General features: G+C 45.5%; 1 protein-coding gene across 2 annotated transcripts in view; it reads right to left on the bottom strand.

Annotated features, from left to right (window-relative positions):
- CDK13 (cyclin dependent kinase 13) overlaps positions 1 to 26,497 on the bottom strand; it is an 841,634-nt gene that overhangs the window by 485,963 nt on the left and 329,174 nt on the right. For both annotated transcript variants that reach the window (XM_086964864.1, XM_086964863.1), the window contains exon 4: positions 5,251 to 6,093. In XM_086964864.1, coding sequence (XP_086820990.1) covers positions 5,251 to 6,093 — 843 coding nt within the window. The remainder of the gene's footprint in view (positions 1 to 5,250; positions 6,094 to 26,497) is intronic.

Genomic DNA, 26,497 nt, shown 5'->3' with positions numbered 1-26,497 from the left:
AAGCAAATTTGTTGGACCAATTTATCCACAGTGCATTGCCCTGGGACCTTTGGTGTGGGTACCTGGATGCGAATTCCTTGCATTTTGCGTTCTGATGATTGGCAAACAGATCTATCTCTGGTTGCCCCCATTTTTGGAAGAATGGCTGTAGTATTTGGTCGTGAAGCTCCCATTCGTGTACTTGTTCTGACTGTCTGCTTAGGATGTCTGCTATTTGATTTTGAACTCCTGGTAGGTGTTCCGCTAACAGGTAGATCTTTTGAGGAATGGCCCATCTCCATATGTCCTGTGCTAGTCTGGACAGTTGGAGAGAGTGTGTCCCCCCCTGTTTTTGAATATAATACATTGCAGTCATGTTGTCTGTTCTGATCAGGACTGCTTTTCCTGCTATTTGCATTTGGAAAGCTTTTAGTGCTAGAAATATTGCTAATAGTTCTAGGTAGTTGATGTGCAGTTTCTTTTGCTGCACACTCCACTTCCCCTGTACTGTGTATTTGTCTATATGCGCTCCCCATCCGGAGAGCGATGCGTCCGCTGTTATTATCACGTGTGGAATTGGCTCTAGGAACGACCGTCCCTTGGAAATGTTTTCTGTGTTCCACCACTTCAGAGAGCGATACGTCCGGTCGTTTACCAACACCAGATCTGTAATCTGACCTTGAGCCTGATTCCACTGTGTCGCTAGACACTCTTGTAGTGGGCGCATTTGTAGTCTGGCATGTGGTATTAGCAGTATGCAGGAGGACATCATGCCTAATAGTTGCATAAACACTCGTGCTGGTAGTAAGTGTTGTGGTTGAAATCTTTGTATTAACCCGACCATTGTCTGTACTCTGATTGGGTTGGGGTATGCTATTGCCTTCTCTGTGTCTACTGTAGCCCCCAGGTATTGCTGAATCTGGTTTGGTTGCAGGTGTGATTTTTTGTAGTTCACCGTGAACCCTAGGTGGTGCAGCAATTGGATTGTCTTCTGTGTGTTGTGAAGACATTCTTCCTTTGACTTGGCCTTTATTAGCCAATCGTCCAAGTATGGGAAGACATGTATTTGTTGTCTTCTTAGGTGTGCTGCCACCACAGCTAGACATTTTGTGAAAACTCTTGGTGCTGTTGTGACACCGAACGGAAGGACTTTGAACTGATAGTGTTGTCCTTCTAACACAAACCTTAGGTATTTTCTGTGGGCTTTGTGAATTGGGATATGAAAGTAAGCGTCTTTTAGATCCAGTGTAGAAAGAAAGTCCCCTTTCTTCAGTAAAGGGAGTACTTGTTGGAGCGTGACCATCTGGAAATGCTCCGAATTTATGTAAGCATTGAGAGGTCTGAGGTCTAATATTGGTCTTAGGGACCCGTCCTTTTTGGGGATCAGGAAGTATAGAGAGTATACTCCTGTTCCTTGTTGATCCTTTGGGACCTTCTCTATTGCATGCCTTTGTAGAAGTGCTAGCACTTCTTCTCTTAACAATGTCAGATGATCTTGACTCATTGGACGCTGTTTGGGGGGGATGTTTGGTGGGGTAGCTGTGAGTTCTAGGCAATAACCATGTTGGATAATTTGTCTCACCCACTTGTCTGACGTGATGTTTTCCCAGACAGGTAGGAACTGTGATAGACGTCCCCCGACCGGTGTTATGTGGTCTGGGGGGAGTTCTATGAAGTCACTGTTTTGGTGTTGAGGCGTTGCGGTTGTTATTATTTCCGCGGCCTCTACCCTTATTGTTGTTACCTCTGTAACTGCCTCTTGAATTACCTCTGGGTGATGTTGGTGTGAAAGATGTGGATTGCTGATTCGTTCCTGTGTTCTTTGAGCCCCCTCTATAGGTGGATCTACGAAAGGAACCTCTGTGTGTTGGCTGTTGCAATGCTCCCATTGACTTAGCCGTTTCCGTATCTTTCTTCATTTTTTCTAATGTCTCGTCTGTGCTTGAACCAAACAATGTTTTCTGATCAAATGGTTTGTTCAATAGGGCTGTTTGTACTTCTTGTTTGAATCCTGAGATTCTAAGCCATGCATGCCTTCTTAGCATGACACTGGTGTTAATAGACCTTGCTGCAGTGTCTGCTGCGTCTAATGCACACTTAATGGAAGTATTGGTTATTATTTTACCTTCCTGTATTAATTGATCTGCCTTTTTCTGGTGTTCTTTTGGGAGATGTATGAGAAGTTTTTCTAACTCATCGTAATGTGCCCTGTCGTAACGTGCGAGTAGTGCTTGTGTATTGGCTATACGCCAGCTATTCGCTGCCTGTGATGCTACTCTTTTGCCTGATGCATCTATTAACTTCGACTCTTTATCTGGTGGAGGAGCCTCTCCTGTAGATAATGAGTTTGCTCTTTTACGAGCGTTTGAGACCACCAGCGAGTCTAGAGGTACATGCCCTCTAATAAATATTGGGTCCTTTGGAGGCGCTTTGTATTTTTTATCAATTCTCGGGTTTAACACCCTGGCTCTCACTGGGTTTTCGAATATTTCCTCTGTGTGACTAAGAAGACCCTTTAACATAGGAAGAGTACCTGATGTTCTCTGTGCATTAGGTAGAGTCTCTAACAAGAAATCCTCTATTTGAGGTTCTGTGTGCATATCTAGTTTGTGATACTTTGCTGCCCTATTAATGAGCTGCACAAACCCTGTGTTATCATCAGGTGGTGAAGGCTTTGAGGGATATAGCTCTGGGTCGTTGTCCTCATCTGACCCTACATCATAATTTTCCCATGGGTCCTCCTCATCTGGGATAGTTTCGTCATCCCCCTGAGGTTCTCCCTCCCCTAGATCACTGTCTACATCTGACTGAGGTGTAGCTGGTCTTGGTGTGGAAGGTGTAGGAATATTTGGCCTATTGTGAGGAATAGGAGAAGAGGGTGTAACTCTAGGACGAGGAGAAGCAGGAGGAGTTATATTCGTCCCCATTGTTCTCTTTTTTGAAGGAAGAGGTTTATCTTCTGACTGTTCACTCTTTCTCTTCTTTGTGACCACTTTCCCAGTTTGTGGATCAATAAACAAGATCTTTTGTTTGGGATCTGTCTGTTGCTCCTGAATCGGTACCGAAGGTCCTGGTTCCGAGAGTTGCTTTTGTTTTCGATCGTCAGACTTGTTGTTTTCGACACCGAATGCCTGCTCGATTCCGACTTTCTTGGTATCGAGTGTCTCTTGGGCGATAAGTCATATTTATGTTTCGACATGGAATGTTTCGACATGGAATGTTTCGATACCGAGCTCTCTTTTGCATGTAGCCTCGGTGCCGAAGTCGATGTCGCCCTTTTCTCGGATCCGACATGGTGGGAGTCCGAGTGTTTCGGTTTCAGTTTCGGTTTCGTTGCCGGGCCCGAGGGCGGGGCGTCGGAAACTTTTTTCAGCGGTTTGACCGGGCCCGAGGGCGGGGTCGTTACCGCACGGGGTCGGTTTTTCGGTAAGGGGACGTCGTCACTCACGGTTTGTTGATCGATGAGTTCTTCGGTCTCCGACTGGTCCCCTTCCGACCCCGACTGTTCTTCTTCTTCCTCGATTTGCTCGTCTCCGAACAACTCTGGGATCGCTTCCGCCTGCATTCTGGAAACCTCGTGTCTTGGAGCTCGACGATTTCTAATCGTTAGCTTGGAGGAGAATGCTGCACAGGCTTCGCAGTCCCTGGATTCGTGTTCAGGCGATAGACAGAGGTTGCACACCTCGTGTAGGTCCTTGTGTGGGAACTTAGCACCACACGTTGGACATTTTTTGAATGGAGTCCTTTCCATGGACTCCGGGCTTGACTGCGTCGAGAAAGGCCTCCTGTTCTTCGACGTAGATCCAAGTTTTTCACTTTGATTTTTAATTTGCAACGCGTCGGAATGGAAATGACCGCGTTCGATAACAATACCGTCGAATTGGAAAGGGAATACGCGCCGATAAATCACTTTCTTCTGAAGTTGATCTGGAGCGTCTCGATCCTCATCCGAACCCGATGGCGGAAAAAAACAATCTAAGGATGGAGCCGATGCCCATGCGCACTACCAACCAAGGGAGGAGTCACCAAGATACAAAAGACTCTCCAAGAGAAAAACAAAGTGCAATCATCCGAGCCCAACACCAGATGGCGATCTATTCATAATGTACCATCTGCAGCCCATATGCCTCGAACACTCATTTATAAAATTGTTGCAGCTACAGGATATAGAAATCAATCTCTTGTGTCTTTACAGCTTGGTTTGAATATGTAAGTTAGATTTTAAATAGCACAGAGCACGAATATATAGCACCTTTTTTGACTGGGGAAGCAGAAAAGTGTGTACTGTACCATGAATAAAACTATATTTAGTAATGCCTACTTGGGCTCAATCATTGCACAGCATTTGATATGAATTGCATTGAGAGGCCGATGGCGTGATAACATTTAATAATGATTGTGTACTCATTTTATTGATTACAAAGTCGAAAGTAAATTCCTGACTGGTTTACCCACTTGTGTTACATTTTTCACAAGTTTGAAAAGGATTGTGATATCATGATGAAATATCAGCTGACAAATGAGTTTAAATGGTACAAAAATGTTTATGAGTAAAAAAACTACCAGTCTGTTTTCACTATAGTTCACGTAGAGGGCAATGCACACAGTAAACAAAATAGCTAAAAGACTATCTGTAATGGCACCTCGGCATCAGTGAGCAAGGCTGGTGAAGCCGAAACACGTTAGATGGTGGGCCGACATTAAAAGTCTAAAGTATTAACACGTGGTGTATCATCCTTTTTTGTGAAGGCGAAGTTAATTTACTACGGACCCTCTCTTGTGAAGTCCGCCAAGACGACGCACCCTTCGATTAGGAGAAGCAGCAGCAAGCAACAAGAGTACAGGCGAAGGAATATATATAAAATATATTCACACACACACACACATATATATATATATTTCACAAGAGCTCCAACATGTCTACTCCAGATATGCTGTAGGATTGTAGGGCAGAGAAGCAGCACTACAGGGCTTCTATTTCAAGTATTCATTATTCCACCAGTGCAAACAAGGGAGACTGAGGCACACGCACATACGCCCACCCGCCCGCTTCATAGTCTCTACATTTCTGTGGAAACAATCAACTGAAGTATGAATTGAGGCTAAATATATTAACTCCATTCCTCATTACCCAAGCAAAAAAAATTGATACTCTTATGCATAGCTACAACAGTTTTCCCCTATAACAATATGTGATGCAAAAGGTTCCATACCGGTCATTCCAGGAAGTTTTGGGTAGGTCACAAAAAATCTGAAGGAGTTAAAGCTCACCTTTCAAAGTCTCCAGTTAACAGAGGAGGAAAGGGTAAGGCTGGCAGTGTTGAACCCAAACGTACAGCATTCTTAACTTTGTCCTTGGTTCCTGTGATTGGTGGATGTGGTTTGCTCTTCTCTTTAGGTACAGCAGGCTCCTCTTTAACTACAACAGGTGTCTTTTTTTTCACTGCGGTCACTGCTTGTTTAATTGGTTTGTCCACAACGACAGTGGTTTTTTCCTTTAAAGCGTTGCTAGGCGGCTTCTCTTTCACTTTGTCAACTTTAATCTTTTCTTGTACTTTCTCAGTTTTTAACACAGAAGCAGAAGAAGCAGCAGGTGGAGATCGCATACGCTCAGTTTTAATTTTTTGCTGTTCTTTCATGCTATTACTTTGAGGGGAGGGTGGTTGCTGCATCTTAGTTTTTTTAGGCTCTTTCACCTCAGTTTGAGGCGATGGTGTCCGTGCAGTCTTATTTCTTTTCATCTCTTTCACATTGCTCTTTTGAGGGGATGGTAAAATCTCCCTTTTGGATGTTTTCAACTCTTTCACACTGTTCTTTTGAGGAGATGGTGTGTGATTAGTTTTGCTCATTTTCTGCTCTTTTACTTTGCTCAAAGGTGCACTACTGTCGACATTAACTTTAGTGGGAGTGGATGTGTTGGAAGCTTTTGCATTAGCTTTTGCTGCTTCAGCTTCTCTTGCTTTTTTGTGCTTGTTCAGCTCTGCAGCTAGGCTGCTTTTCATGATCAATGTGTTGGGAGAAATGCTTGAATGACTACTTCTAGATCTGTGCCTACTGCGAGATCTTGAACGTCGAGATGAATGGGGACTTCTGCTTCTCGATTTACCTGCCCGCCTGGATTCAAGAAAGAATATTTAGTTAGCTATACTTACATGAAGAAACATCTACATTTAGCACCTTAGCTACATTTTCAAATGGCATATTCAGTACGTTTTTACATGAACTCAAAATAAGGACTGTCACAATAGAAGAATAAATACTTTGAAAAGTAAATTTGAACAGTATACAATTTAGACCAAGCACCTAGACCGTAGGATGTTACACAATAATGTGGAGAACATGATTTCTTTTAGTCAATTTAAATATTTATCCATTTCTGGTTTACTATGACAGGAGTGTACTTAATACCGTCAACCTAATCAAATAACATACACCGAGTTGAACCGAGTAATAAACAGTTAATCCATTTTAATGTCCCTGTCTTGTGCAAATCTGTCCCAGGAAACCAATTCAGTTACGGCCTCTAAATGTCTATTCGGATAGTTTTAATCCTAAGCAAGTAGAAACCCCACACCTTTTCCTTAATTAAGGGTAAGCCTGCTTTTTAGAGGAGTCTGCCTCCACCTCGCCAGCTTTCATACCTTTTTTTCCCTTCTTCAAAAGACCAAGAGGTTAGAAAATTTACATTTTATAACACAATTTAAAATATGTTACTTTATCCGTAAGGAGCCACCTCTCTCTCGACACTCCGGTAGCCCCAATGAGGCAGTTTTTTCTTTATTAATCCACAAGTGCATTTTACATAATAGCGTAATAGATAGCTGAATACCCTGCTAAAATTCTTGTATCGTATCACATTCTAGAAACCTTTGTTCCCATTAACCTATATCCGTAGCTCTAGGACAATTTGCGGAAGCATTGGGGAGCAACAAACCTTCTCTGGGGTATGATATCATATAAATAAGGAGGATTAAGCAATACATTGATAAGCACCACGTTAGAATTTTTTTTGCATGCATAAGAAATTACTTCAGCTAGTATCACAATTACTGCACTTGAACATTTCTCCCTTGTCTTTCAAACTTTTTCTTGCTCCTCAATCAGAATCTTATTATAGAAGAGATGGATTAGTTACTTACCTGTAATCCTAGTTCTCTTCCAGGGGTATACTCATTAAAGTCATAAGCACTAAATAATCTCCGCCCATGAGCGGGAACCCGGAACATATAATAAAATATATATATATATATATGTGTGTAAATATATATAATAGTAGTACATAGTACGAAACAAATTATACACATATATATGTATAACCAATAAAATGCAGCCCAACATAACCCATAAGCGAATAAAGCCACAATTACATATTTTCTGCAGTATGAGAATAAACCATATAAACAATGCAATAAAAAGGCATGAGCCTCAAAAAGCATTCCATAATCAGCAAAAAACCTTTTATTTTCAAAGAATTTGTAATAAAAGGCAATTAGCCTAAGAAGGCTGCATACAGAAAAACTATCCCTGTACAGAAAATCAGACTGACACCTCGCCTTTAAGGCCTCAGAGAATCTGAACACTTTGCCTTTAGGGCCTCCAGGGGAACTCTGTTCCCATCATGCACCACAGGTGACAGTTAGGTCAGTTCTTTTGTACGGTACAGTAAACTTAGCAGGAATCTGCACCTAGAAACACAATATTACCATCATAAAGCTACTGCTCGCCCAGGGAGGCTGCTTATGACTGAGTATACCCCTGGAAGAGAACTAGGATTACAGGTAAGTAACGAATATGCTACTTACCAGTATGCATCTGTTCTTGGCATGTAGGGCTGCAGACATTCATATCTGTGCATAGATCGCCGCCTAGTGTTGGGTCCAGATGATTACACATTGTTGTCCTGGAAGAGTCTTCGAAGTATCATGAGATAGGTGTCTCCTCCCCTGGACTAAAGTGCGCATGGGCATCGACTCCCTCCTCAGATTGTTTTTAGCCATTGTGGCCAAGATGGAGTGAAACTCAGTGAATGATGACCATGCTAGAAGAATATGTGAATTCTGCAGCTGCTACAGGCGCCGGGGAGGAGGGCGGGCGATATGAATGTCAGCAGCCCTACATGCCAAGAACAGATGCATACTGGTAAGTAGCATATTCGGTTCGAGGCATGTGGGCTGCTGAATTCATATCTGTGCATAGAATACATAGCAGTCCCTCCATTAGCGGCGGCCGCCCGTGCCAGCTGCAGCAGTTTGGAAAAGTGTTTTGAGAACAGCCTGCCCTACAGCTGCCTGCTGTTTGGAGTGCACATCAACACAGTAATGCTTTGTAAATGTGTGTGTGGTAGACCATGTGGCTGCTCTACATATGTCTACCAAAGGAATGTTTCCAAGGAATGCCATAGAGGCCCCCAACTTTCTGGTGGAGTGGGCTCTTGGTGGAATGGTAAGGGTACGTTTTGCTTTCAGATAGCAGATCTGGATACATTTAACGATCCACCGAGCAATACCGGCCTTGGAAATAGGGTTACCTTTGTGGTGTGGTGCAAAGGCGACAAAGAGTTGCTTAGTTTTCCTGAAATCGATGGTCCTATCGATGTAATACATTAGGGCCCTTTTGACGTCAAGGGTGTGGAGCATCCGCTCCGCCAATGACTCGGGATTTTGAAAGAAAACAGGTAACTCAATAGCCTGGTTGATATGGAATTGAGACACAACCTTGGGAAGAAATTTAGAGTTGGTGCGAAGCACTACCCTGTTGGAGTGAATTTGAATGAATGGCTCTTGGATAGTAAGGGCTTGTAATTCACTAACCCTCCGTAGCGATGTAATTGCTATGAGGAAAGCCACTTTCCACGTTAAGAACTGAATCTCGCAGGAATGCAGTGGTTCAAAGGGAGGACCCCACCAGCCTGGTGAGGACCACATTGAGGTTCCACTCCGGAGCTGGTGGAGTACGCGGAGGAATGACTCGTTTGAGTCCTTCCAGAAAAGCCTTAATGGCAGGCACCCTGAAGAGGGAGAGGTGCTGCCTATTCTGGAGATAAGCGGCCATTGCAGATAGATTAATGCGAATGGAAGCATATGCCAGATTACATTTGTACAGATGGAAAAGGTAACAGATGATATTCTGAATAGAAGCATCTAGCGGGTTAATGTTGTGGTCTGCACAATAAATTACAAACTGCTTCCATTTCGCTGCGTAGCATGCTCTAGTGGTGGGCTTCCTTGCCTCCCGAATGATGTCCATACAGTCGGAAGGCAAGTGCAGGTAGCCAAACTCTAGGACTTCAGGAGCCAGATCGCCAGGTTGAGCTGTTGCGGATCCGGATGCTGAATGTCGCCATGGCTCTGCGTCAGAAGGCTGGGTGTGAGACGTAGCCTCTGATGCGGTACCACCAGAAACGTGGTGTACCATGGTTGGCGAGTCCACGTTGGAGCAACCAGGATGAGAGTCATCGAGTGCTGCCTGAGCTTGCATGCCACCAGCGGTATCAGAGGTGCTGGGGGAAAAGCGTACGCAAATTTGCCTGACGAGTTCATCCATATCGCATTGCCCTGCGACTGTGGGTGTGGGTGTGGGAACCTGGCGGCGAAGCTTTGGCATTTTGCGTTCTCCCTTGTGGCGAAGAGGTCGATCTCTGGATGACCCCAACTTCGGAAGTACGGTTGGAGAACTGATGGATGTATCTCCCACTCGTGCATTTGGTGGCTGTGCCTGCTGAGCAGGTCCGCCATCTGATTGTCTTTGCCCGGGAGGTGCTCTGCCATGAGGAAGATGTTCCTCTGAATGGCCCACTTCCACATGCTCTGAGCCAGATGAGACAACTGCGGAGAGTGTGTCCCTCCCTGTTTTTGAATGTAGTACATTGCCGTCATGTTGTCCGTCCGGATCAACACGACCTTGTTGCACAGATGTACTTTGAAGGCTTTCAGGGCCATGAAGATCGCCATCAGTTCCAGAACATTGATGTGCATCTTCCTTTGCTGTTGCGTCCATAGGCCCTGCACAGTGTAATGGAGTACATGCGCTCCCCAACCCTGGAGGGAAGCATCCGTCGTCAGGATAATCTGTGGCACAGGCTCTTGGAACGGTCGGCCCTTGCAAAGGTTTCGTGGATTCCACCAATGCAGAGAGTTGTATGCCCGACCGCTCACCAACACTAGGTCCTTCAACTGCCCATGAGCCCGAGTCCACTGACGTGCTAAGCACTCCTGAAGCAGGCGCATATGTAGTCTCGCGTGCAGGACTATGGAAATGCAGGAGGCCATCATGCCTATCAACTGCATGAACACTCTTGCTGGAAGTGAGTGTTGAGGCCAGAATTTTTGGATCAGCGATTGAATGCTGCTGACTCTCACTGAATTCGGCTGTGCTGTGGCCGCCAGAGTGTTTATGGTCGCACCCAGATACTGTCGTATGTGGGCGAGCTGAAGGTGGGATTTTGGGTAATTCAGTGAGAATCCCAGATCGTGCAGGAGGTGAATGGTGTGGGACATGTGGGCGGCACACTGCTGGGCTGACTTCGCTTGGATAAGCCAGTCGTCCAGATAGGGGTAGACGTGGATGTTTCGTCTCCTGAGATGTGCCGCCACTGTCGCCAGGCACTTTGTGAACACCCTGGGTGCCGTGGTGACACCGAAAGGCAAAACCTTGAATTGGTAGTGCTGGTTTTGGATGGTGAACCTGAGGTATTTCCTGTGTGAAGGGTGCAGTGGAATGTGAAAGTACGCATCCTTTAAGTCTAAAGTTGCTAGAAAATCCCCCTGTCTGAGCAACGGGAGCACTTGCTGCAGGGTCAGCATATGGAAGTGCTCCGACAGGATGTAGAAGTTGAGTGGCCCGAGGTCCAGGATGGGTCCGAGGGACCCGTCCTTCTTTGGTATCAGGAAGTACAGGGAGTAGACCCCTGTGCCTCTCTTGCACAGGCACAAGCTCTATTGCCCCTTTTTGCAGCATGACTGAGACCTCCTGCTGCAATAAGTGCAAGTGCTCGTCCGACATAGGACGGTGTTTTGGGGGCATGTTGGGTGGAGTGGACGTTAACTCCAGACAATAACAGTATTGGATAAGTTTTCTGGCCCACCTGTCCGTGGTGATAAGACTTCCAGACGGGCATGAACTGCTGGAGTCTTCCCCCAACCGGTGTTGTATGGTCGGGGGGCAGTGACAAGGCGTCACTGTTTGCTGGCGGTAGAGGACCTGGAGCTGTTGTTGCCACGTCCTCTGCCCTTGGCGCTGTTGCCGCGATATCCACCTCGACTCTTGTTTGCATAAGTAGTCTGGGTGTTGCCCTTGTAGTATTGCGTGGATTGGGAAAGCTGACCCCTTGAGACGCCTCTAGTGTTGGAGCGACGAAAGGACCCACCCCGAAACTGCTGGGACTGCAAGGCACCCATGGATTTTGCAGTGTCAGTGTCCTCTTTCATTTTTTCTAGGGTGGTGTCAACCTCTGGTTCAAACAGGTGATCTGGGTTAACCGTTTGGTTCAGGATGGTGGTTTGGATGTCTGGCTTAAATCCAGAGATTCTCAGCCAGGCATGTCTCCGAAGCATAACACTGGTGTTAATAGCTCTGGCAGCGGTATCGGCTGCATCCAGAGCGCACTTAATGGAAGCGTTGGAGATTAGCTTCCCCTCTTGAATTAGCATCTCAGCCCCTTCTTTGTATTGATCAGGCAGGTGTTGCAACAGGGTCTCTAGTGTATCGTAGTGCGCCCTGTCATAACGCGCTAGGAGCGCCTGTGTGTTAGAGATGCATATGTTGGCTGCCTGTGCTGCTACCCTCTTCTCTGAAGCCTCAAAGACATTGGATTCTTTGTCTGGGGGAGGAGCATCACCCGTAGTCTGAGAATTGGCCCTCTTCCGGGCATTTGAGACGACAAGGGAGTCCAGAGGCAACTGTCCTTTAATGTAGGTAGTATCAGTAGGTGCCGCCTTGTATTTCTTGTCAATCCTAGGGTTTATCACCCGCGCCCTGGTAGGTTCCTTAAAGACCTCAGCAGCATGCTTTAAAACACCTTTTAGCATAGGCAGAGTTTTCACAGTCTTTTCCGATACTGAAAAAGTGTAAAAGAGGAAATCCACATCCACAGGGTCAGCATGCAGCTGGACAATGTGATTGTTAGCAGCCCGTTCAATGAGGGCATTGAAAGCAGCAGAGTCTTCAGTAGGTGAAGTCTTAGCAGAAAAGAGTTGAGGGTCTTGTCCCGATTGAGGATCCCCAGGGTCACCACCAGCTGCCCAGGGCTTATTTGTATCCTCAGGGTCTGTATAGACTGGATAACTGTATTCATCCTTCTCATCACCCTCACCAGCGTCCACATCGGAGTAAGTGGGCGACACATCATGAGTCTGTGGTGAAAGGAGTTTCACCAAGACAGGAGAGCAAGCAGAGTCCTTCTTCTTGAGAGGGATCTTGTAAGACTTCAGTTGAGGTTCTGGGGTGATTTTCCGCTTCAGAAGGGAAAGCCTGCCCGTTTCGGAGTCGAAGTGTTCATGACGCTCATCCTCCGAAGGGTGTCGAGGTCGCGGGCCGTGGACCACAGACGACGCCTTCGGCACCGAGGAGACCTTCTCGGGCACGCCGGCCCCTGGCTTAGGAGCAAAAGCTTAGGCGGCAAGGTAAAGAGGATCGGCGTGGACGCCTTAACCAGTTTCTCCACAGGCTTCGCAGGTGGAGGTTCCTTCGGCTCGGCCGCCGCGGTGCCGTCCCTGATGCGTTGCAGGGAGTCCGTGACCTTCTTGGTGAATGCGGCGGATGGACGCCCCAGTTCAGCGGAGTCCTTTGAGGCCACTTTTGGAGTGGAGTCCTTTGAGGCCACCTTCGGAGTCTACTCTCGGGGCGCAGCACCCTTGGCTTTGTCGTGTGGACGCGGGGCAGAGAGGACCTTCGGGTCATCGGGCCGCTTCTTCGGGTCGCCGAGAGTCTGCTTCGGGTCGTCGACAGCCTTCTTCGGGTCGACAAGGCCCTTGCCGGCGGCGACCGTCCTCGGCGCCGACGCGCCCGTATCGACTATCTTCGATTTAGTCTTCGGCGCGGCAGACTGTCTCGGCGCCCTTGACTTGCCCTTTCGGCTCGACCGCCATCTTTGGTTTCTTCGGCGCCGAGGCCTCAGAAGTTTGATCCGACCAATGCGATGCCCACTTTCGGTTTCAATACTTGCACCTGCGCAGTATCTGGCGTCGAGACCGTAGGTTTCACTTTCAGTTTCGTTTTGACCGGGAGTGGCTCGATAACATTGTCCGTGGCCCGGCCCAATGGCGGGGCTTGGAACTCATATCAAGGTCTTGGGTAAGGCCCGAAGGCGATCCCTCGACCTGGGCCTTATAGATAGGCACGGCCCCAGAGTCTGTTTGAGGGAGCTCCTCGTCCGAGCTATCCTCCATGGCCCCGAGGGCACCGTCGTCGTCTGCTACCTCCTCGACGACTTCTTCGCTTTCGAACACCTCAGCATCAACGTCGTAGACTTCTTCGATGTCCGACGCGGGGTTCGATTCCGAAACGTCCTGGATATATTCTTCCCCGACATCCCAAGCATCGAAAATGTCCGTAGGCGCCGGAGCAGATTGCTGGGCCTCCAGGCGCGCAGCTCTTCGGAGCTGGAGTGTCTTCTTGGACCTAAATCGTGAGCAGGCCATACACTTGGCCTCATCGTGGTCCGGCGACAGACACTTGTTGCACACCGGGTGGACGTCGATGTGTGGGTACTTCGAGTTACAGACCGGACATCTTTTGAATGGACTTCGTTCCATGATGGATGGTCGATAAGTCAGGAGCGTCGACTAGGCCTTTCGCGCCGAAAGCACGCGGAAGTACAGAAACCGGCTCGGAGCCGAGCTAGAAGAAGTGAAGCCGAACGAAAGACCTTTTGGTCTTAAGAAAGTTTTTCTATCGATTCCGACAAGAGGGAATTAAAGACATCCAAACCCAATGGCGGAAAAAAACAATCTGAGGATGGAGTCGATGCCCATGCGCACTGTAGTCCAGGGGAGGAGCCACCTATCTTGTGATACTTCGAAGACTCTTCCAGGACAACAATGTGCAATCATCCGGACCCAACACTAGGCGGCGATCTATGCACAGATATGAATTCAGCAGCCCACATGCCTCGAACCTAATCCTTCTCTTTCAGGGATACTCATTAATAGTCATAAGCACTGAATAGAGTAGCAAGCTCATACCCACAAAACGCGGGCGAACAGAGAAAATAAAAACAGCTGTAAAACACACAGATCTCAGGTAGAATTAGCAAATACATTTCTAAGAGATGCTTGCCCAACTTGTGCATCTGCCTGTGTATCTGAGTCAAGGCAATAATGGCGAGTAAAAGTATGCACTGAACGCCAAGTAGCTGCCTTACAAATTTCTGCCATAGAAACATTTCTAAGGAGAGCTATGGTAGAAGCTTTCCCTCTTGTAAAATGTGCTTTTGGTCTTCCTGATAAAGACCTATTTGACAACTAATAAGTTAGAAGGATACAAGAAACAATCCATCTAGCAATGGACCTCTTAGATGCTGCAGAGCCTGTATTAACAGGACCATAGTTAATGAACAAACAGTCTGAATGTCTCAAAGTCTTTGTTCTATCTAAATAAAACTTAAGGACGCTCTTCAGATATAAGGAATGAAGAGCCCTTTCAGCAGAACCAGTAGGATTTGGAAAAAAGGTAGGCAAGGTTAGGGTTTGATTAATATGAAAATCTGACACTACCTTGGGCAGAAAAGCAGGATGTGTCCTGAGTACCACTCTATTAGAATGAAACACAGTAAATGGTTCTTTGCAACACAGAGCCTGAATTTCGCTCACTCTACGAGCAGAAGTAATAGCCACCAGGAACGCTACTTTCCAAGTTAAGTGTTGCAAGGAAGACTTATGTATAGGCTCAAAAGGAGCACCCATTAACTTAGTTAACACCACATTAAGCTCCCACGGTGGAGAAGGAGACCTGACTGGCGGATACACCTTTCTCAAACCTTCCAGAAAATCCTTTACTACAGGCATCCTAAAGGAGACCCGAGTAGGTGATTTTCTGTAGGCTGTGATTGCAGCAAGATGGACTTTAATAGAATTAAATTGAAGGCCAGATCTTGCTAAATGTAAGAGGTAGGGCAAAATCACCTGTTCTTGACCATGGATAGGGTCAAACCCCTTACTCTCAACACAGATAAAATCGTTTCCACTTAAATCCTTAGGATTTCCTCATAGAAGGCCGTTTCGCCTCCTTAAGGATGTACACAGAGTCAGGATTCAACTGCAAGTGTCCATACTGGATGACTTCAGGAGCCATGCTGCCAGGCGCAGGGAGGACAGATTGGGGTGGAACACTCTCCCCTTCTGTTTGGACAGAAGATCCGGGCGACACGGCAATCTCCTGTGTGGTACTTCCGACAACTGAAGGAGATCTGGAAACCACCATTGGCGTGGCCACTCTGGGGCAATCAAAATCATCCTGGAGTCGGTTCTGTACATCCTGTTGATTACTGTTGGTATCAACGGGGGTCGGTGGAAAAGCGTACAGTAAGTTCTGACACCAGTCTATCAAAAGGGCATTTCCCCGAGACCCGTTCTGGGGAAACCTGGACGCGAAGACTGGGCATTTTGCGTTTAACACGTCTGCGAACAGATCGATATCTGGTGTTCCCCATGCCTGAAAAATACTGTTTGTGACTTCCTCCTTGAGGACCCAATCGTGAGCCTCGAGGAAGTCTCTGTTTAGGAAATCCGCTTGCGAGTTGAGAGCTGCCGGCAGATGTACAGCGGTTATCGACAAGTCTCTCGCCAATAACAATTTCCAGATGGTCTGGGCTTCTATGGACAGAGTCCTGGACCGAGTACCCCCCTGCTTGCTTACATAATACATTGTTGTTGTATTGTCTGTTTGCACCAGGAGGGACCGAGACTGGAATGATGGAAAGAGGGACTTGAGAGCTAGATGAACAGACCACAGCTCCAGCAGGTTGATGTGATAGCCCTTCTCTGAGTCGGACCATAGGTCTTGTACTTGCAGAGGGCCCATATGAGCACCCCAACCCTGGAGTGAAGCGTCCGTGATCAGAGTCTGCACCGGAGGGTCTTGATGAAACGGAACACCTCTTATCAAGCGTGATTTCTTCATCCACCACCTGATGGAATCTTTGGCGGACTGATGAAGAAGAACTCGATCCTCCCAATATCCCGTCCTCTGAGTGCACTGATCCTCTAGACACTGTTGTAGAGGACGCATGTGCAACCTTGCGTTGGGCACTATGAAGATGAACGACGCCATGGATCCCAGAAGAGAAGATACTTGACGAACTGTCGGATAAGTGGATTGACGAAGCAGTTGACATTTCGACCTGATTGATAACCACCTCTCCTCCAAGGGACACACGGTTTTCTCTTTCTGTGTCCAGAAGAGCTCCCAGGTAGTGGATCCACTGAACAGGATTCAGAATTGATTTTTTTGAAATTGACCTGGAGACCAAACTTGCGCACGAGATGAAGACATATGGACAGATGATCTTCCAACGGAGATTGGGACGAACTCTTTAAGAGCCAGTCGTCCAAGAAAGGATAAATAAAAATTCTCTGCTTTCGAAGGAAGGCAGCAACCACCGCCATACACTTGGAAAACGTTCAAGGAGCTGACTTTAGCCCGAATGGAAGTACTGCATACTGGTAGTGATGAACAGACACTTGAAACCTGAGAAATCTGCTATGTCTTTTGGAGATTGGAACATGAAAATATGCATCCTTCAGGTCGATGGAACACATCCAGTCCCCTTGATGTAACTGAGGGAATATTTGATGGAGCGCTAACATAATAAACTTTTCCTTTCGAATGAACCTATTCAGCAGTCTCAGATCCAGTATGAGCCGGAATTCTGCTTTGGGACCTTTCTTTTTCACCAGGAAAAACCGGGAGTACAGACCTTGGTTTCGCTGTGGACGAGGAACTCTATTGCTTTCTTGAATAGAAGGAGGTATGCTTCTTTTTGCAAAAGCTTTAGATTTTGATGAAAAAGTACCTTCGGATTGATAATGGAAGGAGGTTTCTTGAATTTTAAGAGGTAGCCATTTTGGATAATGCCGATGACCCACCTGTCCTTTGTTACTCTTCTCCACTCGTCCAAGTATAACGCAATGCTTCCTCCTACCGGAGTGGACAACGGTTGCGCAGGAAGTCTCTTGTCATTGCTTCTGAGGCTGTTTTGCAGCAGAGGACTGTTGTCTGTTTCCTCCCCTGCCTCACCCAGGTCTAGGCTGTTGAAATTGAGACCTCTGTTGGTTCTGGCCTTGATTTTGCAATGACCAGTTCGACGATTGCCCACGTTGCTGGAACGACCTCTTGTCATAAGGACAAAAATAAAACCGGCAGAAGTCTTTCTTCTTCTCCAGGCCCACTGCCTTCAGAGTGTCCAGCTCCTACTTCATTTTGGTCATCTCATCATCCGCATGAGATCCAAATAAGGTCGACCTGTTGAAGGGTAGATTAACTATCTTTCTTTGGGCATCCGGCTTAAGACCCGTGAGATGCAGTCAAGCCGATCTTCTGGAGCATATGCCGTGGGCATAACCGTGAGCTGCTAGATCAGCCGAATCCGCAGCCGCACATACTTTGGTTAACCCCAAACCACCTTCTTCCGCAATCTCCAGGAAATCTTTCTGATCTTCCTTTGGAAGATTGTCTGCAAACCTCGCCATAGAGTCCCATAAGAGGCGATCATAGCGACCCAGCAAAGCCGCAGCACTGGCCCCCCTCATGACCGAACCAGCTGTGTTACACATCCTTCGGCCCAAGGAATCCATATTTTTACTGTCTTTCTCAGGTGGGGCAGATGAGACAGACATAGCCGAATGGGCTTTCCTGGCTGCAGCCACAATGAGAGAATCTGGTGGTGGATCTGTACGCAGGAACATAGGGTCTTGATCAGGTGCCTTATATTTTTTCGCAATCCTTGAGACCTGATCCTACTGTCGCTGGCGTCAAAAATGTCTTCATTGCCGGTTCCACCAAACCAGGCACCAGTGGAAGAAGAGGCCTAGCAGAGAACTTTTGATGTAAAGTCTCAAATATGACAGAAGATTTCACCTGAGGCACTGTCATAGTAATCTTGAATTTACTCGCCCCACGACACAAACCTTTATTGAAAGTTCCCAAATCATCTAGAGGCGAAACCCTGGAGGGTGGTGTTGATTACATCGTGGGCGAATAGTCTCTGTAAGAAGAAGCAGGAGATCTTTGTCTCCATGAACTCCTTCGCACTGGAGATCTGGATCTCCTTGGACACCCACCAGCCGGTGGTCTCGAAGCCTCCATAGTTAGTGGTCTCCGATTAGGCCTTGGCTGCATCTTCCAATGACAGCTGTTCACTAGCCATCTTGGAGACATACCTGCAGGAGGTGTTTTACGCACCGGAGAGCCCTCCGGAGAAACCTGCACAATCTCCACTCCCAACGAAGAAGCAGAAGGAGCAGGTGAGGAAGCACTCCTAATTCAATATGGAGACCCAGAAGCTGAAGCCTGCACCTTTCTGGGGCCAAACTGTCTTTCTCCTGACGCGGACTTTCTGGACATGGAGTCAGAATGAGCCACCACTGAAGAATCTTGGTGTGGAGAGGCTCCAACCCCTGGAGATCTGTTCACCGATGCCCTTGACTGCAGGTCGTGTGAAACAGACCTTGGAGGGTCAAACAACACCCTCGACGCTGCTTCAGACACCGAAAAAAGACCTATGAGAGGTCCGAGAGGCTGATCTAGAATGTCTCGACGTCGACCGTGAGACACGCAGCGGAGATCTCGACGTCGACTTCCTCGACGTCGGACATTTTCTCGGCGCCGACTGAACCATCTCAAGCCTCGAGCCCGAGGCATGCCTCGACGTCGAACCATGTCTCGATGGCGATCTGGATCGTCTTCTCTTTTCAGGTCTCGACATCGTACCTTCGTCTATCGACGTCGATCTGAACTTCTCTCTCAACGCCGATCGAACTCTTCCTCTCGACGTCGAACGCATTGCTCTCGACGTCGTCCTCACAGCAATCGACACCGGATGTCCCGACGTAGATACACTTCGATGGCGACCTCTAGCTCTGCTTCGACGCCGACTTATGCCTCACCGGCGAGGTCTTCAACGTCGATGCAGTTTTCACTGGTCTCGACGTCAACGGTGATCTTGATTTTGACGCCGCACTTACTTTCTTTGACGTAGACTCTTCCTGATGTCGTTTTTTCTTGCTTTTACCTTCCGGAGAAGCAGATCTTCGACGGTTTGAGTGAGAAGGGGGCCTTCCAGATGACAAACACTCCTTGCCCCCTTTTCACGATGTCCTCTCCATAAGCCCCAAAAGCCGAACATTTTCTCTCTCTTTCAAAGTTTTGCTAGAAAGCTTGAGGCAATGGTAACATTTTCCACATCATGTGTGGAAGGTAGACAAACCGAGGATCTGTTTTGGACATCTTCTTCCCAAAGGAAGGACACTTATAGAATAAAGGTGGCATAACTGACTAAACTTTTTCTCAAGATTAAGTCAGAAAAGGTAGAAAAACACCACCAAAAGCCAATACTGTCAAAAAAGACAGGAAAAAAACAAATTCTGACTGAAAACAGCCAAATTCAGCCGAGCTCAAGTTCCAGGTTCCTCACAGATCAAGACGGAAAAAAGAACTGACCTAACTGTCACCTGTGGTGCATGATGGGAACAGAGTTCCCCTGGAGGCCTTAAAGGCAAAGTGTTCAGATTCTCTGAGGCCTTAAAGGCGAGGTGTCAGTCTGATTTTCTGTACAGGGATAGTTTTTCTATATGCAGCCTTCTTAGGCTAATTGCCTTTTATTACAAATTCTTTGATGAAAATAAAAGTTTTCTTTGCTGATTATGGAATGCTTTTTAAGGCTCATGCCTTTTTATTGCATTGTTTATATGGTTTATTTTCATACTGCAGAAAATATGTAATTGTGGCTTCATTCGACTATGGGTTATGTTGGGCTGCATTTTATTGGTTATACATATATATGTGTATAATTGGTTTAGTACTATGTACTAATATATATATATATATATATATATATATATATATATATATACACACACACACACACATTTTATTATATGTTCCGGGTTCTGACTATTAATGAGTATCCCCTGGAAGAGAATCGATGCTCCTTACAAAGGTCTATTATTCTTTTTGGTTTGTTAAACTGCCCATACTTGTTTAGTCCTTCGCCACCAATCTTATAATTGTAAATGTTTAAAGAATGTACCACACCTATGCAATTTAAGTAGTTCTGGAGCTTGAATTCATTATTCTGCAGTAGGGTAACCCAAACACTTATCGCACATTGGGCCATTATCCTGTAAGCTTCTTTTATCTTTAGACAGTCACCTAAAAGTACTCTGCTTAATTTTTTTAAAAATACTTAGGACTGCAACACTTAAAAAGAACCACTCATTTCCTCCAGTGAAAGAACAGATACGTTGACTCCACGACTACAGTGGGTAGTAGATTTTCTTTATCAGCTAAAAACTTTAAATCCTATTTTTCAAAATATTTATACACATATCCAAATATATCAAACATCCTTATTAGTCTTGATAACATTTACTGGTGTAGGCAATTATTCCTTCCAAATCTAATCTCCAACAGCTCCATTCAGGAGTGAATGGTTGTGTATCTTCATACTGTAGAAAACTATAAAACTGCTTTTAAGATTCTTTATACACTTCCACAATCTGGGGCCAGATATAGATTAACATCGTCTGTATATGAAAGAGCACAGTTATCTATGAGGTTCATGAACTAATGCTAGATTATCCTCATCTTCGATACATTTAATTTCACTGCTCTAATTTTCTTTTTAGCTTGCTAAACTAATATTACAAACTTTGCTACCTACTTCATAAATTGTCTAATTATTCATATGTTTGTCGCTGCTCTTGTTCATAACTAGTGAGTTTACAACGGGGTATACCCTAAGAACTCTCTGACCTGGGTCAGTTAAGGTAGATATGTATGCAGTGGTCAGGGTCTATTGATTACAACAAAGAATATATCATAGAAAACTTTAGCATTAATGAATTATTTAAGATTCCTTCTGTGCAGTACAAAACCATGTATTCAAACATTTTAGTGATCGGTGTACTTAGTATCATTCAAAAAAGTACCACAAGTAATAAGATATGCAAAAGACCAATTACTTCATTGGGTCAGGCACATACTGAAGGACATGAGTCTCAGTGGAATTGGTATAAAAACTTCCTTGTGGGTTCACACATATTGTCTACATAGTAACATTTCGACGTGCTCAAAGTGACAAGAAAAAGAGACAGTTAGGTGGGATGGGTGTGATTGGGTAAAGGTGAAGACTGGGTAAAGGATGTTGTGACCATACTACAATCACAGTGGTATTCAATGCAACCTTTACAGACTAATTTTGTTCATTAGTTCCAAAAAACTCTTTAACATAGGATCTGTATTTATCCATGGGTTGCTTCCTATGTTAAGAGGGTAAATGCAATCCGGTCTACGTTTCGACCCCTGGATTAAGGGTTGATTGAAGCCTCATGCTGGGGTCTTCTTCAGGACTTAAAGGTGCAGGAGTGCTTATTGTTGGGCCGTCCAGTGGCCTTTAAGGTTGGACCATCATCGGTTCCTCTGTGGCTGAAAGTGACTGGGACATCCGGGGCTTTCCAAACAGTCGGTGTATTATTTTTATGTCCGTTTCGTGGCTCCTCCAGATGCGTTAGCTAATCATGCGGTCCGCTTGTTTTTGTCAGGACCACATCGGAGCGAGTACATTCAGCAGCGCTGCCCGGCCGCGAGTTCATAACTAGTTTTAGAAGCTTTGTGGCAGCTAAGATTTTCTATGGGATAGCTGCAAACGTTATCCTATCCAATAATTATTCTTTTACACTGATGTTTCTTATAATTCCATATCTCCCAAGTAATAAACCAACCGTGAGAGACCACTTCAAATCCATTCCATATAATTATCAGTGGTGCATGTGTAAGATTTCATTCAAAACACTTCTGAATTCTCCCATATAAGTTTTCCTTCACAGATTTTTGTTCTAACATTATACCTTCAAATCTCCACACAGCGTTCTAGTTTCTTACAATCCCTTGCATCCTAATACTCAGATACAGTGGTGGTTGAGGTAGTTTACTTTCAATGTCCAGGTGCCCGACCTACTATGGATCTTAGGCAAGTAGGTCAAGTGCACCTTCTGTACTTGTCTTTCAGTGGTAGCTGTGGACAAGCAGTCAAGGGCTCCCATTTTGATGGGGTAGGGGAGCGAGCATAGATACAGGTTAGTGAACACAACTATTAACTCAAAGTGCCCTAAGTAATGTTAATAAATCAATGCCCAGTCAAATACTTGCTTTTATATGAAAAAGTGGCATTTTAATTCTACCTCTACACATTCGCAGTAGTACAACATTCCTAATCTACAAAACAATCCCCTTGAGATAGGGGCTATAGATTATATCACGCCCCATGCATCTCGGAAGAGCACCGTTTTTAGCATCCGCCTAAACGGCAATAGATTAGACTCCTTCCGAAGGCAGAGTGGTAATTTATTCCAAGCTGCCGGAAGAGTAGTTGAAAATGCTCGTCCGCCAAGGGTGGACAGGCGGTAGCGGGGGCTGGCCAGAAGAGTATCCTCAGATAAACACAGGGCCCTCCTAGGGGTATACAGCGGCACTCTGGCTTTGATATAGCTAGGTGCATTGTCATAGACTGCATTATGCGCAATGCATAGGCCTTTGAATATTATCCTCTGCTTAATGGGAAGCCAATGTAGTTGACACAGGAGAGGAGAGGCATGCGTGCTCCTGGGTTTTTAAAAAAATCAGTCTAGCGGCATCATTCATGACTATTTGTAGTCTTGAGAGTTGTTGCTGGGGAAGCCCAGCATACAGGGCATTCCCATAATCCAAACGTCCTAGGATCATTGCAGACACCACACTCCTTAAGGTGGAAAAGGACAGCAATTGGGAAATTTTTCGCAGTTGCCTAAGGGGGCCAACGCATGAGCCCACCACAGAGGACACTTGCTTCTTCATGGACAAGTTACCATCAATATGGATGCCCAGGCTTTTCACCACGCCTGCTGGCACTGAGGTCCTACCCAACTCCTTGGGCCAGAAACCATCGTTCCATGGGTTGCCCGAGATGGTGATGGGCAACACTTCTGTTTTCTCTGGATTGATCTTCAAGGAGTTGGTGGACATCCACTTACTCGTGAACTTTAGGATGTTATGCAGCCTACCTCCTTGGAGTCCTGATGAAGACCAGCCATAGATGCACATAAATCAGTGCATTTCATCTAGGGTCGAAACGCCGACGTTCTGTTTATGTATCCATCCACACAGAGTCTCAACGAACTAAAGAAATAATGTATCCGTCTGAGACTATTGTAATTTACAGTGGATACTTATGATGTAATGTTTTGTCTATATGTATGATTATTTTGGCACTTGTTTAATCATTTTGAGCACTCAGTCACAACTCACTCACCCAATGTATATTTAGTCCATGTGTTTGGTTTGGACAGCTTCTCAAATGCAATTTGAATTAATCCGCTAAAAGGGTAATACTATAGATGTACCTTTATGGTCCATTATGGTCAGTGTTTGTTTTCTGGTATATCCTTCACCGGATATATTGTTCTATTTAAGTATTCAATAAGTCTTCAATTTAAGTGAGATCCCCAACAGAACCATTGTTGTTGTTTAGTTTCCTTACCTAGGTTCTGAGGGTTACTGGGTTACCCCATTAATTCTAATGGATTGATTGTACTGCACAGCAGTGCCCTAGTCCTATACTGTACCCTTCCAAGAGACACACACGTTCAGCAGTCACCACTACTGCGCTGCACTCTACATCTAAAGGATATACGGCAAGGGTGAGTTAGGAACATAAAACTTTAAAACAAGATCAGTGAGCATGTAGGCCTCACTCCAGTGACACAGGGTAAAAAGGACTTGTTCACTCCTGCTCATCACTACATGGTATGCTGCTGCCACCACCCTGCTTAAATCTTGGTGAAGGAAGTAACCTTCCACTACTAGGAGGGTAGCACTTTGAGCATCCCTACCGGTCCAACAAGACCGCAATACATGAGAAAGGCCTATGTCATGGCTCACAAGCATGATCCCTCTTTCCCTATGACAATACAGATCAGCATTAGGGATCCAGACAACAGTGTAGTCTCAGGGCAGGGGTACACGTCTTTTACCATGCAGAGGACGTTCCTGTCTCAACAATGCCTTAGTCTCAAAGTATTTGTTTCATGGTAGAAGGTGTCTGAATGCCATGTTCTAAATTGGCTGCACACTAGTGAAGTTCTAGGGGTCAGAAGCAGAATCGGTTACAATCAGACTGCATTAAGTAATGACAGAATAGGAGAGTACTATAAAAGCAACTGGAAGTTAACCTGCCATAAAGAGTGTTCCATGTTTTTGAATAGTTCAAGCGAGCAGAGTTACTTGGAACTATACCTGTGTGTTGAGCACAATAGGTAGCCCACCTTTACTTCCACTCCATAATGTTTATTTGGTTTGCAGGTCCCAAGCTTATGTGAGTCTTCCTAAGGGTGTGGTCTGGCATATTTTATGTCTTTCCTCCATCCCCCGGTGTATATAGCTTCATCCAACTACCGTAGGGATCATCGATTGCAGCATAGGGATGTCCACCTTATCCTGTATTAGAAGGGTCATCAATTCAGAAGACATTGATCCAACAGATACTACCCTACAGCAGTTCACTGATGCCATGAAGAGTATTGTTGCTTTTGGGGCCCTATGTCTAATAGCCTTAATATTTGTCGCCTCACAAGGGTAGTAAAAGGGGTTATTAATACCACGGCTGGAATTCTAACAAATATTACAGCTGAGCTACGAGGCTTGTTGCTCTTCAGAACAGGATGGCGTTCGATGTCATCCTTGCTGATCGGGTGGGGCCTGTCACGTTATCGGTAGCAGCTGCTGTGTATACATACCGGACAACGCTCCAAATGTATACCCTGAGATACAGAAGTTACACAGGCTTGCATCCGGCATTCACCAAGAGAAAGGTACTTGGACCTTTTCTGGTTGATTGTGGGGTTTCGAAGCATCCTAGGGTTGGAAGATCCTGATCTTTCTAGTAGTAATGGCTGGTGTTATTTTTACTTGTTGCTTATGCATCTATTGCCTTCCTGCCTGTTGTGCTTAATGTATTGGGAAGTAAACACCTACACCATAGGCCCCCATGCATGATGTGAAGTCTTTGACTATGATGATGCAAGTAGTCCACGATTTAATGGCCATTGACGAAGGCACTTATTAATACTGATAATGTATGAATAAAAATAGTACCAGTAGTTTTTCTGATGTGAACACTTATTACTCTCCTATGCATTAGCCAAAATTGTTAGCAAATGCTAACCGGTGGGTCTGTTGGACTGAAAACATGTCTAGCTGACTCTTTCTAGCATTGTGCCAGTTAAGTTAGCATTTGCGGTACCATTTTGTATTCAGCCTCCATTTTGTGCCATGATCGAAATTAAGCTTGTGTCTCATACTTTCTGCCTCAGCAGAAAGTAGCCTAGATTGTTTCTTTTTATTACTCAAGGTTGAGCTTCGTTGCACTAATGAATAGCTTGTTCTGTGTTTGCATGCAATTTTTTATTTAGCCCTGCTCCTCCTCTCAGAGAGACTTGGACGAGCTGAGTAACCTTGAAGCTAAGATATTGTGTATCTGGTCTCAGGATGGTAGTGCCTCCTTTGTTTATCCATGCCCAGGCAGGAAAATTCCAGTCTGGGCGTGTCTTAGGGCTGTTGGAAATGTATATTTAACTTTACCTTGTGGACAGGAGTCAGTCTCTCGGCAGCTATCCTTGAAGGCTGGTCAGACTGGACTTTGCTCGAGTGAATCCTAATAAATTAACTTTGGTTTGTATTTGCTACTGTCGGACTGACCATTTGTATGGAAGGCTGTGAAGTGGTCGTGAGTGACCCAGGTGGCCCTAATCAGGTCACTTCCTTTACTGGCTGCAGCATTAAAATGTTTATATTAAAACGGAATTGCCGGAGATGGACTCCCTGGTGGGCTTTGTGTTCCACAAATGCATTACTATTATCTTGCACATCATCTGTCACAGCTCGCCTGTTTTCTCTACAGACAAGATCCACCTCCACTATGGGTGGTTCTAAAATGACTGCCAGACAATACACTAGTGAACAAGCTACAAACACACACAAACGAGATTACTCATTTGGCAGAACAATTGTATCCTAATTAGAGGTATTAAGCTCTCTTGGAAAACCTAGCATGATAGTTATTTTTGCCATTTATCATTCAGTAGACTAATAGCAATCTCAAAACTTAAAACCATTTACAGAATTTAGACTAGACCATACAAGCTTCTGGCAAGATCATTAACTGTCGATTGCTTATACAATTGCTGGGCAAGACTGCTATCATAATAGGTACATCTAACTCGACTAGTGCTTCTACTGTGTCTAGGAGTTCTAGATTAAGATAGGGGGTGGA

The sequence above is a fragment of the Lissotriton vulgaris genome, chromosome 4_1 (assembly GCF_964263255.1).
Source record: "Lissotriton vulgaris chromosome 4_1, aLisVul1.2, whole genome shotgun sequence".
Taxonomy (NCBI): Eukaryota; Metazoa; Chordata; class Amphibia; order Caudata; family Salamandridae; genus Lissotriton; species Lissotriton vulgaris.
Note: the sequence above shows the minus strand (reverse complement) of the source record. Positions and strands in the feature narration are given on the sequence as shown.